Here is a 14,463-nt window from a genome sequence, read left to right on the forward strand (position 1 = left end):
CTACAGTCGCTACTTGCCAACTTTTACGAAGTCTTCCTGGTTAAACAGACTCAGCCTTAAGTCAAACTTTAGAAAATGAATGATTTTATCCCTCACACGTACAGTTTGTTTGAGATGAAAACAGTTGCCTGCTGCATCTGGAAGTGATGAGAGCAGTGGGCCAAAACAGTGAAGTTGAGGGTCATAAAACCAAAACAATGAGCAAAAAGATGCTGTGACACTAGGGTTTGGTCCATTCTGCTAAGAGATGAGGGGAACTGCAGATTTTGGAGATCATTTTTTGTGAGTTTGTCACTACGATGGACCCCTTTCACATTACACATGACATTTGTTTGGGTAAAACATACTGACTATAGAAGCCCTCAGAAAAAAAGACAGCTCAATTCGGCCTCTCCTTCCACCAGTTGTGACAGCGACAAATTGTTTTCACTTGGTGAGTCTGTGTGTGAGTCATCATGGGAAAATGTTTTCCTGGAGACACCTACTTTAGCAGGAAGTAACACAGACACGGTATTAAATACTTTGCCAGGTGTATATCTTTCTGTCTGATTTTGTTACACCACAGTTGGCATCACAAACCTTTACAGAAATGTAGTTGAAATCAAAATGAAGGTCAAGAAGAGAAACGATTGTGGTCCGAGCAAAGGGGCCGCAAGTAGGGAGGTGGGAAGTGAGGAAGGGGATGTGAATCTATGGCAAGATGGTCTCTGGTTCTTATTTGTTGTTGTTACCCAACAAGCAACACAGATGGAAACAAACAGCCCCCAAGGCTGTGGTTTCTTTGAGACAGACCACACAGGTGTTAAATTGAAACAGATATGGTAATATTACACAACACAGTATACTGCGTTTTGACAAGCTTCTGTTTTTGGAATGAGGAGGAAACAAAAAACAAACACACTTCACAAGAAGGGAAAAAACAAGTTTGCTGCCATCAACTGGTTCACTGATATGTTACAAGTCCTTAAATCTCCATTTGCAAGTTTATTTCCACAACAAGTTTAGTATCAGTTTGTTTCAAATTGCATGTCTTTAAGAGATCTTTTATGAAGGAAAAGAAGATGCAACATTACAAACCAAATCAAACTGACAGAAGAAAATGAACTTAGCCTACAGTACATGTCCAACCAGCAGGCTTGTCTTACGTAATTTTGCTATATATGGTACTGAGCTCAGCCCGAAGTTTCTTGAAAGACGGTCTATTTCTGGGGTCGTACTGCCAGCAGCTGCTCATAATCCTGGAGATTTCCACGGGGCAGCCGTGCGGAGCGGGCATACGGTATCCTGACACACATCACAGACAGTCAAAACAGACATAGCAGCTTAACACACTGTACACATTTTATAAAACATGTGAAATCTAAAAAAGACACCAGTCTCAGAAACAGGAATTTTCCTAAATAAAAACACATCGACATCAGTCTTTACCTTTCTCCACCTCGTCTCGTGTCTGTTGGTTGGTCATGCTCGTGTAGGGCGTCATTCCCATGGAGAAGGTCTCCCACAGCAAAACTCCAAAGCTCCAGACATCACTCTCTGTAGTAAAACGACCTAAAACACCAGCAGGAGGCAGCATTGGCAAAGGCACAGGCATTTTTTCAATTGACTACTGGCAGAGAGAAACAGAAGTGTTGCTGGTTATGACTGCAGGTCAGAAACAGCTGTAGCCTACCATAGTTCAGGGCCTCAGGAGACGTCCATTTGACAGGGATCTGTCTAAGGCCGCCCCCTGCAGAGTAGACACCATCATCTTGCTGACGGGACATCCCAAAGTCGCTGATCTTCACCACGTTGTGCTGTGCAACCAGACAGTTTCTTGCTGCCATGTCCCTTTTGAAAAGACAACGAGACGGGGGAGAACGATGCACAGTAAGAGGGATGAACGCAGGGGCTGATAAAGAAAAGATACAAAGGAGACACAACAGCATCATGATCTGTATGAAAAACATGAGAAACAGCGAAAGAAAAAAGGGGACTAAAAGGAGCGAGAGAACAGGCGTTCCTGTCATGTGTCGAGTGTTGCATGTGTGGCAGTTTGACATGCAGCGTTACAGGCTGAGCAGCTACCAGCCGCCTGCTCTGATCTGTCCCCGCTGGGCAAACCGCACAGTGCTCCTGTAATGAGCCAGGTGTCACGACCTCACGTCTTCTCCGGAGCTCTGACAACCTCCACTGATGCCTCACTCAAAGCACCACAATCGCTCCCACTCTACTATTGATCCCCTATAACGTCACAGTTCCCTTTCAGGTTGCATCATTATGAATGTTTTCACAGCATAATCTTGATCTCAGCTTTTTTCTCATTTTTCTTTTAATGCTTTGAAAGCTCACTTTTTTTTGTGTGTTCTTAGATTACGTACAAAATCCCATTTTTTTTGTATCTTTATAAGAGTATTCAGTCATTTCAGCATCCTTCTATTTCTTCCCTGCCTCTTTTTGCAGATGATTTAACATCGTATTACTAATCTCTCTGTCAATACTACCAACAGTCAGGACAAAGCCTTTTCTTGTCATTGACCTGTGGAATAACAAGTCCATTAATATCCAAATAGTTTTGCTTATCTTTACCAGCCACCACAGCGAATAGTTGAGATCAAAATGAAGGCTGAGTTCAAAGATGGATGTGGTTCAAGGAAGGGCGCTGGAAGTAGGAGGGTAGGAAGTGGGGAAGTGGGGAAGGGGCCAATGGCTCAATGTGGCGTCTCGGCTGGTGGGATCCCATCACAAAAAGGTTCCTCGTATTGTCTTTACTTTGTGCTTCGCTTTATTGTATTTTAAAGTGTTTCTTTGCGACCCATTATATGTTAATGTTTTGAATTTGTTTTTAATACAACTTCAATACAACACTTTGAGCTTAATTTTATGTATGAAAGTTGCTGTACAAATAAAGGTTTATCATAAAGAGAAATCAGCAATTAATGAACACATAATCTTAATATGCATTAAGGTTGTTTGCATTTAATCAACATATTATGTTTATCAGGACAGTCAAGGCTCTTTTCTGTGGACTGAACTCAAGCTGAAGTCAGGACAGGAGTCACTACACATCTCCCACCACACGTTGGCTCTAACGTGTTAGAGCCAACGTGTCTAACGTGTTACTTATGTAACACAAACTGCACCATAACTCTCTGAACACTTTTAGAGGTTTATTTGGGATAACTCCAGTTTTGAGGACATTAGGCTCTGCTTCTTTTCTGTTTGAATGCACTTATTGTAAGCTGATTCATACGAAGCGTTTCTGCCAAATGAATGCAATGTAATGCGCTGCTGAATTAATGTCTGTGCTGGCTTTTTAATGTAAGTGAAAAAAAATGGTAGGTCAGCCAGCAGAGCTTGTTTCCAGCTTCCCCTTTAAGGTTACAACAGCCATCAGTTATTCAAGAAAACGTATTATCCCTCATTTTGAATTGGTTGTTTGACTGTTGCATATAGTCAAACAATATGGGGAAGTGCTGCAGGGAACGTTTAGTTTGGTGAACAGTTGTATGACTTTATGTTAGGGAAGTAGATTGAGTTCTGTATTGTGTATTGTAAAGCCTTTGAAATCCATCTGCACACTGTTTGTTCCTCACTTGTTTTTGTAGAAACGACATCATACTTCATGTAAAATGAACATGTTTTAAAATGCAACTGATGTATTTTCACCAGAACCATCATTTGTCTAACACACTGCTCTGCTGTGCTTTATGTTTCCTGTGTGTTCAATTCATGGTGGCTTTCGATCCAACACACAGCTTTTAGAAATCAAGTCAAACAGAAAACCGTGCTCTGATCTAAGGATGCTTTCTCATGTTGGTATGTTTGTTTTCGTTACTTATATCTTTGTTATGTCCTTGTTGTGTATCTGTATCTGAAAATCCATTTTTCAAAATGGAGCACTTTGTTAGTTCAGGGGAGCAGTGAAACTGCTCTTCCATAAGCTGATTAGTATTACTTGTCTCATTTATGCTTTACCATCGGTGGCTCATTCATTTGCGGTTTAGCTACCAGCTGACAATGTCCAACCAGATTCAACCAGGTGTTCAGCTCAACCATTACAATCAGAAACTCCTTACTCTAAGTAGTCAAAGCCCTGTTCCTGATGTAATGAATAGGACTATACAAATAGTATATTTGTATAAATGTTGTATATATTATATAAAATCATTTAATATTGTACAAATATTGATTTATTGATTGACCAACCTGTGGATGCACTTCTTGCTCTCCAGGAACTCCATGCCTGCCGCTACATTTTCTGTCATTTTGACCAACATTTTAGGCTTCAGACTGTGACCCTCATGCCGTAAGAAGGAGAGGAAATCCCCACCTTATGAAATGTGCACACACACACACACACACACACACACACACACACATAGAGAATAATGGTCAAATAAAGATCAAAGCTGTTGGTTTAAACATGCTGAGAGATATAAAGAGTCCCACAGGATCATACCTTGAACGAGCTCCATGATGATGTAGATGGGCTGTTTCTGAGTGCACACTCCTATCAGCTTCACAATGTTAGGATGGTCGTACTGCTTCAGGATCCTGGACAGCACAGAAGAGGTGTGCGTGTGTGTGTGTGTGTGTGTAGTTGTGTGTATGTGTAGTTGTGTGTGTGTGTGTGCGCGTGCGTACTAACCTGGCTTCCATCAGGAACTTACTCTTGTGCTCTGGGGCCAGGTTCTCTTTACAGGATTTCACCGCTACAGGAGTGTTATCAGAGCACAAACGACCACTGTACACTTCTCCAAAGTTACCCTGTGTAGTATAAACACCAACATTAGTTTCAGTCTTTTTAACTCTCATAACTAATCCAAAGTTAACAGTTCAAGTTCAGTCTCAGAGTGTTCTGTCCAACAAACCCTTTGGTTTGAGGTTACAATTTTATGACAATTTTAGATCAAATGTTAATAAATTCTAACCACTTTAAAGTATTCAAGCTATGAAAACATGGCAGGTACTATTAAGGATAGGTTACAGAAAGGTTTATTGATTGTTGTAACTGTTCCTCCTGTCCATACCAGCCATGAACAGACCCCTTCCTAAATGATGTCAGTGATTTCATGAGTGATGGGGGACTAAATCTACACTCCTCCTTCTGTGGTAAAAACTACCCCCAAAGTCCAGCGGCAGCTAATATGAGACTTCAGCGGTCTGAATTACATTGACCAAGTGGATATCTTCCACAGTTACAAAAATCAATCTCTTGTATTTCCAAGGACAGTGTTGCTGAGCCACAGCAGAGTAAAATCAACACAATTCACACTGATGAAGCCTCATGTTAGCTGCCGCTGGACTTTGGGTGTACTTTACTAAAAACTACATTTCTACCAACAGATGTTAAGTTTACCTACCCGTCCAATTAGGGGTCCCAAGATAATATCATCATGTTCCAGGACCCACTTGTCCTAATGGGGTTAAAAAATGAACAATAAGAGATCAAATAGAGCTGTTTTAAACTGTGAGACCAGCAAGAAAGGAGAGAACAGAAGAGAATTTGAAGGAAAGGTCGTTAGAGAGCAGGTTTATGTTTGCTTGTGTGTTCATCTGTGACGACTGTAGAAGCACTTCGATATGTTTGAATAGTGTTACAGCAGTACCTTCAGTACAGGTTTCTTCAGCATAATGTCAGACCTCTTGGTGATTTGTTGTCGTGAGGATAGCAGATGATTGATCAGCAGCGGGATACTGTGGAAGCTTTCTCCATCTAAACGATACAGATTCTACAGACGGAGAATCCAATTTGTAAACATACAGAAGGTAGAAAAACTTGAGAACATAATGGAAAAAAACTAATACAACAAAAAGTCTTTTAAATTGTTGGATTGTTAAAATAACTTCTCGTATCCATGTTTTTATTCTAATCCTCTAACATGCTTAATTTGCAGAAAATAAAATGTAAAAGCTCTCATAGTCTTTTCTTATACAATTTGGTACGGAAACTGTACATTTAATTCTTGTTGGCAGTATCAGTGGTCTTGATTATTCAAAACTTGCATTATTCAAAAAGATATGATGTAAGATTTCCTTTTACAACTCTCTGCAAAAGTGTTCTGCTTTATTGATTAACTTACATCTGTGTTCTGAATGAGGAAATGCTTGCAGGATCCTTCCCACTGCACAGAGAGCACATAACCCGGTTTCTCTTGACTCTTCCTCACCAAGAAGTCTCCGTCATTCGTCAGCAGCTGCAAGACCTCCAGTCTGGGAATGGCTCCGTGGTACCACTCCTGCTGCCCCAGAGGACGATCCACCTCCTGCAACAGGGTGAGGGCCTGGACGTAGGAAGAGAGAATAGCAGAATCTTTAAAGCTGACATGAATAATGAATCAATACGAAGTGATGGAGGATGGATTTTAGGGTGACTCTGCAGAGAATATATGGAGATACTTCAAAGAAGAGTCTGTAATACTTTAAAGTCTAACTGCACCAGCTTCCATGACTCCGGGGAACCACAGGGTTGGGAGTTGGAGAGCAAGAAGTAGTTCACAGTTAAAGAAAAACAGCAAATAATTTAGGCCTTAAGCCCAGTGCATTACAGACACTAAACTTATTGCACAAGGCCTTTTACTATAGAGGGTTTGTGTGCAGCACAGCTGGGTCATGGCTCTGTCTGTGAGCGATGATAAAACGTTGTAATGTAAAATGGCTTTTAGGTCAGGCAGCGTTTCGAAAGTAGCGACTTGACCGTCAAAGCTGACCTTGTCAAACGGTGCTTTCAGGAGCACCAAACTCCAAAGAGCATGTGCCTGAGTGAATTGTAGCGGTGGATACACTTTTTCCAAAACATGATGAATTGATTGTTGTGTGGTAAGAGGTTTGAGTTTACAAAAACACACTGCAATTAAAGTTAAGAGCAGACAGGTGGAAGAGTGAGAAGGAACTGGATCAAGTGTCCTTCCTTTTAAAATGTCCTTCAACAACATACTGAGAAACAGATATTGTTCATTGTGTACAATGCAATGCCAAACAGTCCACTTGTACTCGTTGGTAATTGATTGTAATTCAGTGTTTAACCTACCTCACATTTGGGTTTAAACAGGCCGCTCAGATTATTTATGATCCCTTCCATGCGGAGTTTGGCGGGAGTTGGGCTGAGGTGCTAAAAAAAGAAAAGATCCACAGCTGGTCAGTAAAAATATTAAAAAAAAACTGGCAAAAAACATAGAGAAGTATATAAAGACTTGCAAGGCTATTATATAATTATTTTGTACGAAATCTTTTTGTAAGGTCCAGTTGCAGAGTTATTTAGTTGTAAATAAAGCAGCGTTTTGATTGTGGGTTAATTTATTCGTCATTGATTTGCTAAAGGAATTGCGACAGCACAAAACAAGGTGTGGACTCAAGTCACATGGGTCGGATGTGAGTCATTTTCACAAAATTGGTGACTTTGAACTCTGAGTCAACAAACACTAGTGGCTCCGTGGGATTTTACTTTTGTACAGTAATGCTTTGAGCTATATGCTAATGTCAGCTCGTTTTGACAACTCGCTGATCACACTGACAAGTTTAATAATCTGGTGTTTAGCAGGTAAAATACTTGTACCAGGTTCAGGTATAACGTGTCAGCATGCTAACATTTGCTAATTAGCTCTAAACACAACGATTTGTGGCCCTAAACCAAAAAATTGACCAATAATGGTGGTGCTCGATGAAAAGTATCCTTTGGGGAACATGAATATCTGCACCAAATTTCTTGGTAATGCATCCAATATTTGTAGTGTCGCTAGAGGAAAAGGCACGGGGTCACTAAAGTCAGTAGGCTTCATGCTCTAATTAGATAAAGAGCTAAAAAAGAGCAGAAAGACCCTGGCAGAGAGAACATACATTGCTTGAGTTGGACGAAAGTGAGACGGTGTCTGGGTCCAGCTTCAGAGCAGAGGCAGGTTCTTCGGAGCCCAGCTGGTCCAGTTTCTCTTTCAGAAGAAGCCTCTGAACCTCCAGCTTGGCTCTCACGCCCTGGGACAGAGCAACCTGCTGCCGGCACTCCTCCATCGCATGTCTCTTGCTGAAATGGTAGACCCTGGACGAAGCAGAGAGCAGCAGTACGTCATTAAGTCAGTGTGAGCAACACAAAGGGTTGCACAAGTCAATAACACGTCACAAGTGTTGCAAATAGACAGCACAAGACCACAGAGACATCAATAAGAAGTCTGTCTCCGGAAGCTCCCTTGCAGTCAATAAGATTCTCTGGCGACAGTTTAGTCAGCCTTTGTCGTGGATTGTCAGCATGTAAAACCAGTAATCCTTTAAATGACCTAAGAGTCCTGCTAGTGAGGTGAAACGAGCCTGCTATAAAACAAATGCTGATGTAGCTAGAGTAACAAACACAAGATTCAACAGCACAGGAATGGCCAGTGCATGCTGGATTAACCTGCTAGAGGCCACCAGGGGAACAATTTGCTGTTGCACCCCCATTGACCACTTCAACCTCCCTCCCTGTGCATTGTGCATGTACCCTGCCGCCTCCCAAGCTCCCATTAAGAACAACGCACACGCTATTGCTTGGCACCTCCATTATTTGCCCTGAGACCCAGAAACCAACAAGTACTGCCATGCTGCAAAAATGCTTTGTGTTCAGTGAGTCAGATAGTTTGAGGTAATTTGATTTACATACGATTTGGATAATTGTTGCAGTCCTTTTTAAATATAAAACTGCCAAAGCTTCTCAAATGTGAAGATTTGCTGCTTTTCTTTGTTATATATACTTGTGATCTTAAACTGAATATATATAAACCTTTGACTATTTTTATGACATATTTCTGTATGATCTCTGAGGGATGGTGAGTAGGAACCACGGAAGTAAATGTACGCAGTCTTCAATTTCCCCAGGTTAACAGATTCTCAGCTCCAAGGGGTCAACCTAGGTCAACCTCATACAGTTGATTTACAAAATGTTTCCTCAAAACACAAACCAAAGGGCAGCATAACCTCCACTCACCTCAACACCACATAACAAATAAATAACTAAAGACATTGTTTCCCTCCAGGAGCTTGTTAATGACTGGATCACTCCCACAGGACTGTAAACCTCTAACACCTTCAGGCAGCCTCATCAACCAAGACAAATGAGGGGGATCGAGCTCCAGAACTCTGACCATATCGCTATATTATAATTCATAAGGCACTTACAGCCCCCTGAGACCACACTAGTTATTAGCTGTTGCCCAGCCAAGAGCATACTGAACTCTCCCGACGGGAAGGACTGCCCGCAGAGGCAAACTTCAGTAATTTGTCTTTATGGCAACCAAAGGTTGTGTGTTTTTATTTTGAAACCTCCTCTGTGACCTCTAAGAGACTCACTGATTCTGCTTCTGTGGGCCGCTCACCTCTGGCCCTTCTTGACACCCTCACACTCTGCGTCCAGCTCCAGCTCCAGCTGTTCGACCGCGGTCTGCTGAGAGCCCAGAGTCCGAGCCAGACACAGCAGCTCCTCCTCTACCGCAGTCAGTCTGGGAGGAGGAGAAATAACACAAGGGGAGGAAGTAATTGATGCAAAACTGTCAGAGGAAACAGGAGGTAAAAAAAAGTACAGGGAGTTTTAGGAGGAGGAAGTTGTTTAGACACTAAAAAAGGAAATTAGTCTGGTCATCTGGATGAGATTGCGTTGTTTGTTCTCACTTGTGCTGGATTGTCTCAAGCGTGAGGTCGTTCAGTTCAAGCTCTCTAGGATTGAGCTGCTCAGTGTCCTCCAGCAGATTACAATCAAACTCTGCGCAAGCAGGAGTCTCCCCTACAGACCTGTAAACACAAGCACACAGTATCATTGCTCCGCAGGGATAGCTTTGATGACTGCATTGTTGACATCTGAAATGTTGACTCAGTCTACCGGTTCTGCTGGATGAAGCTCTCATATTCTCTGTAAGGATCGATGGCTGTTAGAGCAGAAGATATCTCCCTGTGGATCCGCACCACTTCATGATTAAGGAAAGTGGAGATGTCGAAATATTCCTGCAGGATCTCTTTTCTGGTTCAGAGGTCAGAGAGGCCACATGAAAACAGAATAAGGCAAAGTCAGTTTTTCAAGGAGCATTTCTGCAAGTTTTAGCCAAACGTAATGTAATGTACAGTCCTTCACAGTAAAGCAAATGTTTGAATTCTTGTTATATTTGAATCTGAGCTTATATTTGGCCTGTTATGCAAACTCTGTGTTTAAACAAGCTGTGACATCTGAGATCTGACCGCTGATTAACATTTACAGCATGCACAAACACCAAATTCAGATTATGCTTTCCATTTTCATCATCTTCCCATTTTAAAGTAAGATTTTCAATTTTGCATATCTAAGTTTTATTATTGCGCAAACAGTCATCGAAACAGTCACTTCTCTTAAATGCATGACTAAATATTATGAACATAACACTTACAAAAATAGAACTTATTGTTCACTGTTGATAGAATAGGGGAAAGCATGTGCATATGTCTTAATTAAAATGTGTTTTTTCTTCTTATATTGTGTATGTATGCATGTAAATCAGCCCACTCTGTATAAACAGTAAAAATAACCACTTTAAAGTAATGTCATTCATTCATTCTCACACACACACACACACACACACACACACACACACACACACACACACACACACACACACACACACACACTGTGTAGTAGATGCAATCTTACAGTATGAGCACCATCTCCTGCTGCAGAGTCTGCAGTGCACTGAGCAGGGCGGGCTGGATCTGATTATAGTGGTGCTGATGGTAAACTTGAGCAGCTCGCACAGACAGCACATACTCGTTATGCAACTCGTGGAGTTTCATTGAAGCCTTTATGTAACGCTCCTTAGCCTTGTCTCGCTCTTTATCTGTGCACACACACACACACACACACACACAGAGGATAATACATTGTGTCACGAAGGAAATCCACATTTCAGATTTGCACAGTAAAAGAAAACCAAACTGTGCCATCAGTGTGAAACTGATTCTGCTCAGAGAAGAAAGTTACTGTGTGTACACCTTTATTGGCCTCCTGGTACTTCCTCTTAGCCTGAGCTGCATCTCTCACTGCCTGTCTGTAGCTGCTCTTCAGCCTCTCCAGCTCTGTCTGGGTCACCTGAAGCAGCACATAGAAACACAGACAGAAGGAGAACATGTAGTGCAAGGCTGGGCTACATTCACAGAAGCTTTTGAATTTGTGTGGTTAAAAGCTGCCTCAATGAGTGTGAAGTGCCTGACACAGGAAGTGGACACCGACTCTGAGATATTTCACTGCAACAACAAACATGAAAGAAGAAGACACAGAAGGAAATGATCTGACCTTTGTTGAGCTGCCGGTGCAAATACTTTAAAATTCCAACCGATACAATAGCATGTCGGACGTTTTTGTTTAGTCACAATCACGAGATAAGATCTATCTATTGTGCCACACAGTTATTCACACAAAACCAAATTGTTGTCTGCACAATAAAGTAAGAAAATTAAAATAAACAAACTGCCTGCCAGACGGCCAAACTGCGACCCAATATGGATCACTGGAAATGAGCACATCACTTCCCTGATGTAATTGGGTAATAAAAACTGTGTGGAGCAGCCAACAGTTTGAGATTGCATAAAAAAACGCATCTGCACACACACTGTTTCCAGTCTATTGAACCTCATTTCATTGGACTGCTGTCTATTTATATTGCTGTGACTGTAATGCACATGTGCGTGTCAAGATGACTCAAGAAAAATCAACAAATAGATTTTAAAACGACAACTTCTGCCAACACATAATAGTAATTGGATATGTTTGTACCAGGTAGTGAAAATAACGACATTGTCTTTGACATAACATGGAACTTTTGACACAATAACTCAACGTGCTATTTCAAAAGTCCAACAGTGGTTGCAAAATAAAAGAAGCATTTCTTAACAACTGACATGCAAGAGGATTTTTAAGTATATCATCCCTAAAAATGCAAAAAAGTACATGTATGAAATGTAACTAAGCAGTATTAGTTCACAGACCCCAGCTGTGCTTTCTTCATTTAAGAATATATGCAAGACATTATTGTTTGATTTGGCTTATTGTGTAGGGGTAGAAAAGAAAATCTAACAAATAGCAACAATAATCAAAGTTCAATACCAAAAAAGTCAAAAGCTTAATTTCAGCAGTGACCAGTTTTATCACATGTGGACGTCTGACTGTATAAATGTGGTTCACCTGCCTTTTGGTATGAAAGTAGAAATCTGTAAATAGTCGTACATTTGAGATTATGTGTGTGTGAGCGTGGTTTACCATAGTTGTGGGGACATGCCTTTTTTTGGGACACAATGGGAACAATTGCACATATCCATTACGTAAATCATTTTAGGGTTAAAACTTGGTTTAAGGATAGTCAATGTAATGAAAAGTCATGAAAACGACTGTATGTGTGTAGGTGTGTGTGTGTGTGTTCGTCACACACCTTGCTGAGCTCCTGCTTCAGCAGGTTCCACTGCTCTGCGTAGGTTTTGCGGAGCTGCTGTTTGTCTCTGATGAGCAGCGTCAGTTTGCTGATGGGACCATCCAGCAGATCCTCAGAGCGCTTCTTCATCACCTGACTGAGCAAGTCCGTCTGAGAAACCAGGACTCCCCACGACTGATAGACAGGGGGAAAGGTCAGGGAGACAGGTCATTCAGTCCAGAGAACAACAGTCCACGTTTTATCCTCCGTTTGGATGTTTGTTAATCTCAAAAATACTTTTCAATACATTTGGATGGAAGCCAGACCATGGGCCAACAACTAATTTGTGTCTTTTAACATGTATCGAGCCACCAAGTGTTTTAGAGAACTTCACCTCATATTTTTGGCTCATAACTCCTGGATTGTGAGGTGCAGAATTGAAATAGTTGTTTTACTATCCAAACTCATTTTACACCATTTAGATTTTATTTATTTGTTGAAGAAAACTCTTTTTCACCTCTTCTCTAATCAATGTGATCCAATCTTTGGTAGATTTGGAGAACCCAGAAAAAGGGTTTTCTTTCCATATTGTGTTTATGTCATAATGCTTCCTGTAAAAGGTTGCATTCATAAGCATACATTATTTACAATAATTAAAGGAAGCATTGGGCGATTGCAAACAGCTTTCAAATTAATTCTGAGCAAATTAGAAAACTTTCCCTAACAGGTAGCACTACAGCAACATATTATACACAGATTATACAGGTTGCATTGGACTTATTGGTCATGAGTCTGACATCCATGAAAATGTAAATGTGAAGATTAGATGTATTGTAAATCCAAATAAATCCAAATAGAAAAAAACTATCTTCTTGTGGTGGTATGCTCTTTCTCAGTGCTTCCTTATTTGGATAAAGAACATATATATTTAGATCAATATAACTGAAGGGGTTAGGGTTATTGGTACCTTTGCCTTCAGCAAATCCTCTTATATATTTGTACCTCAAATAAATGAAGGAAGAAAACTACTTGCACAGATTTATTTTAGGATACTAAAATTGTGGCACACAATGCACTTTATTTTTGTTTTTCAATGCTCTGAATATTAAACACATTTGTGTTGACAGCAAAAAAGCTAACTTTATTAAGGAAGTATTTTTATTCCAATACGACCACATAGCTCTGTGACGATCCGTTGATGAGATCTCACCTTGTTGAGCTGGCTGATGTAGTCCTGTCCTGCACCAGGCTGAGGCCGGTCCAGCTTCTCTGCCATGGCAGCCATGTGGTGCAGCTGCACTGAAAACTCTCGTTCACTTTTAGCTCGATGACCCATCCACTTTTTCATGACCTCCATCAGGTGAAGCTCTGAGTCCAGCAACCGAATGACAGCTGCATGTGCCTGGGGGCATCGCAGGTCCTCTCCAAAGCTCATCTTCTGAATGAATAGTCGAACTCTCCTCCCTGCAGAGTGTTTGTCGTCAGCAGTAAGTCCAAGCACCGTTGTGTTCTCATGAGTGTGACAGAAAAAGAGCGCAGAGCTGAAGCAGCTACTAATGACCAAGAGCAGTTTTGTCTCTGTGGCCTTCAGGGGCTTTCACTTCCCTGTGACAAAAAATGAAAAAGTACAGCGGTGCATGTGAGGCAGCACTTCCTCATATCGGTTTGAATGTGGTGGTGCATTTATTTGTAATTTTGCTTTCAATACAGAAACAACTTTAGTGGCACAATAATGCCCAAACCTTCCATTGTTGCAACAGTCAAATCAAATGCATAAAACACACAGACAGACAGACATCTTTAGCAACGCATGCATCAGAAGCATCGGATATGTTTAAGAGTAGAATGTAACTATGGACATTTAAACTACTGGAGTAAAGTACAATTTTGAGTTAATTTTACACAAGTATTTCTATTTTATGTTGCTTTAATAATAATAATAATAATAATGTGCTCTAATATTCTACTTTTTACATCAGTACTTTTATTTTACAGCTGTAGTTATTTTGCTGATTCTCAGTTAGATGTGCATTAAACTGGATAGCCTCAAGCAAGTACAACAGTTAAACTATCTGTGCAACAGTAAGTTCATTAC

The 14,463-nt window shown here is 40.9% G+C and overlaps 1 protein-coding gene across 1 annotated transcript; it reads right to left on the reverse strand.

The window, feature by feature from the left end:
• Nucleotides 1–531: 531 nt before the first annotated feature.
• fes (FES proto-oncogene, tyrosine kinase) lies at nt 532–13,873 on the reverse strand. Its single transcript, XM_079161219.1, has 18 exons — nt 13,579–13,873; nt 12,390–12,563; nt 10,957–11,053; nt 10,619–10,802; nt 9,821–9,958; nt 9,613–9,732; nt 9,321–9,443; nt 7,819–8,014; nt 7,013–7,093; nt 6,066–6,266; nt 5,592–5,714; nt 5,346–5,399; nt 4,631–4,749; nt 4,442–4,536; nt 4,189–4,312; nt 1,673–1,830; nt 1,429–1,551; nt 532–1,284 (listed from the first exon to the last, which is right to left on the reverse strand). Exons 1-18 carry the CDS (start codon nt 13,801–13,803, stop codon nt 1,142–1,144), a joined length of 2,478 nt encoding a protein of 825 aa, XP_079017345.1. The 5' UTR covers nt 13,804–13,873; the 3' UTR covers nt 532–1,141.
• Nucleotides 13,874–14,463: the final 590 nt, after the last annotated feature.

The sequence above is a fragment of the Pholis gunnellus genome, assembly GCF_910591455.1.
Source record: "Pholis gunnellus genome assembly, chromosome: 1".
Classification (NCBI taxonomy): Eukaryota; Metazoa; Chordata; class Actinopteri; order Perciformes; family Pholidae; genus Pholis; species Pholis gunnellus.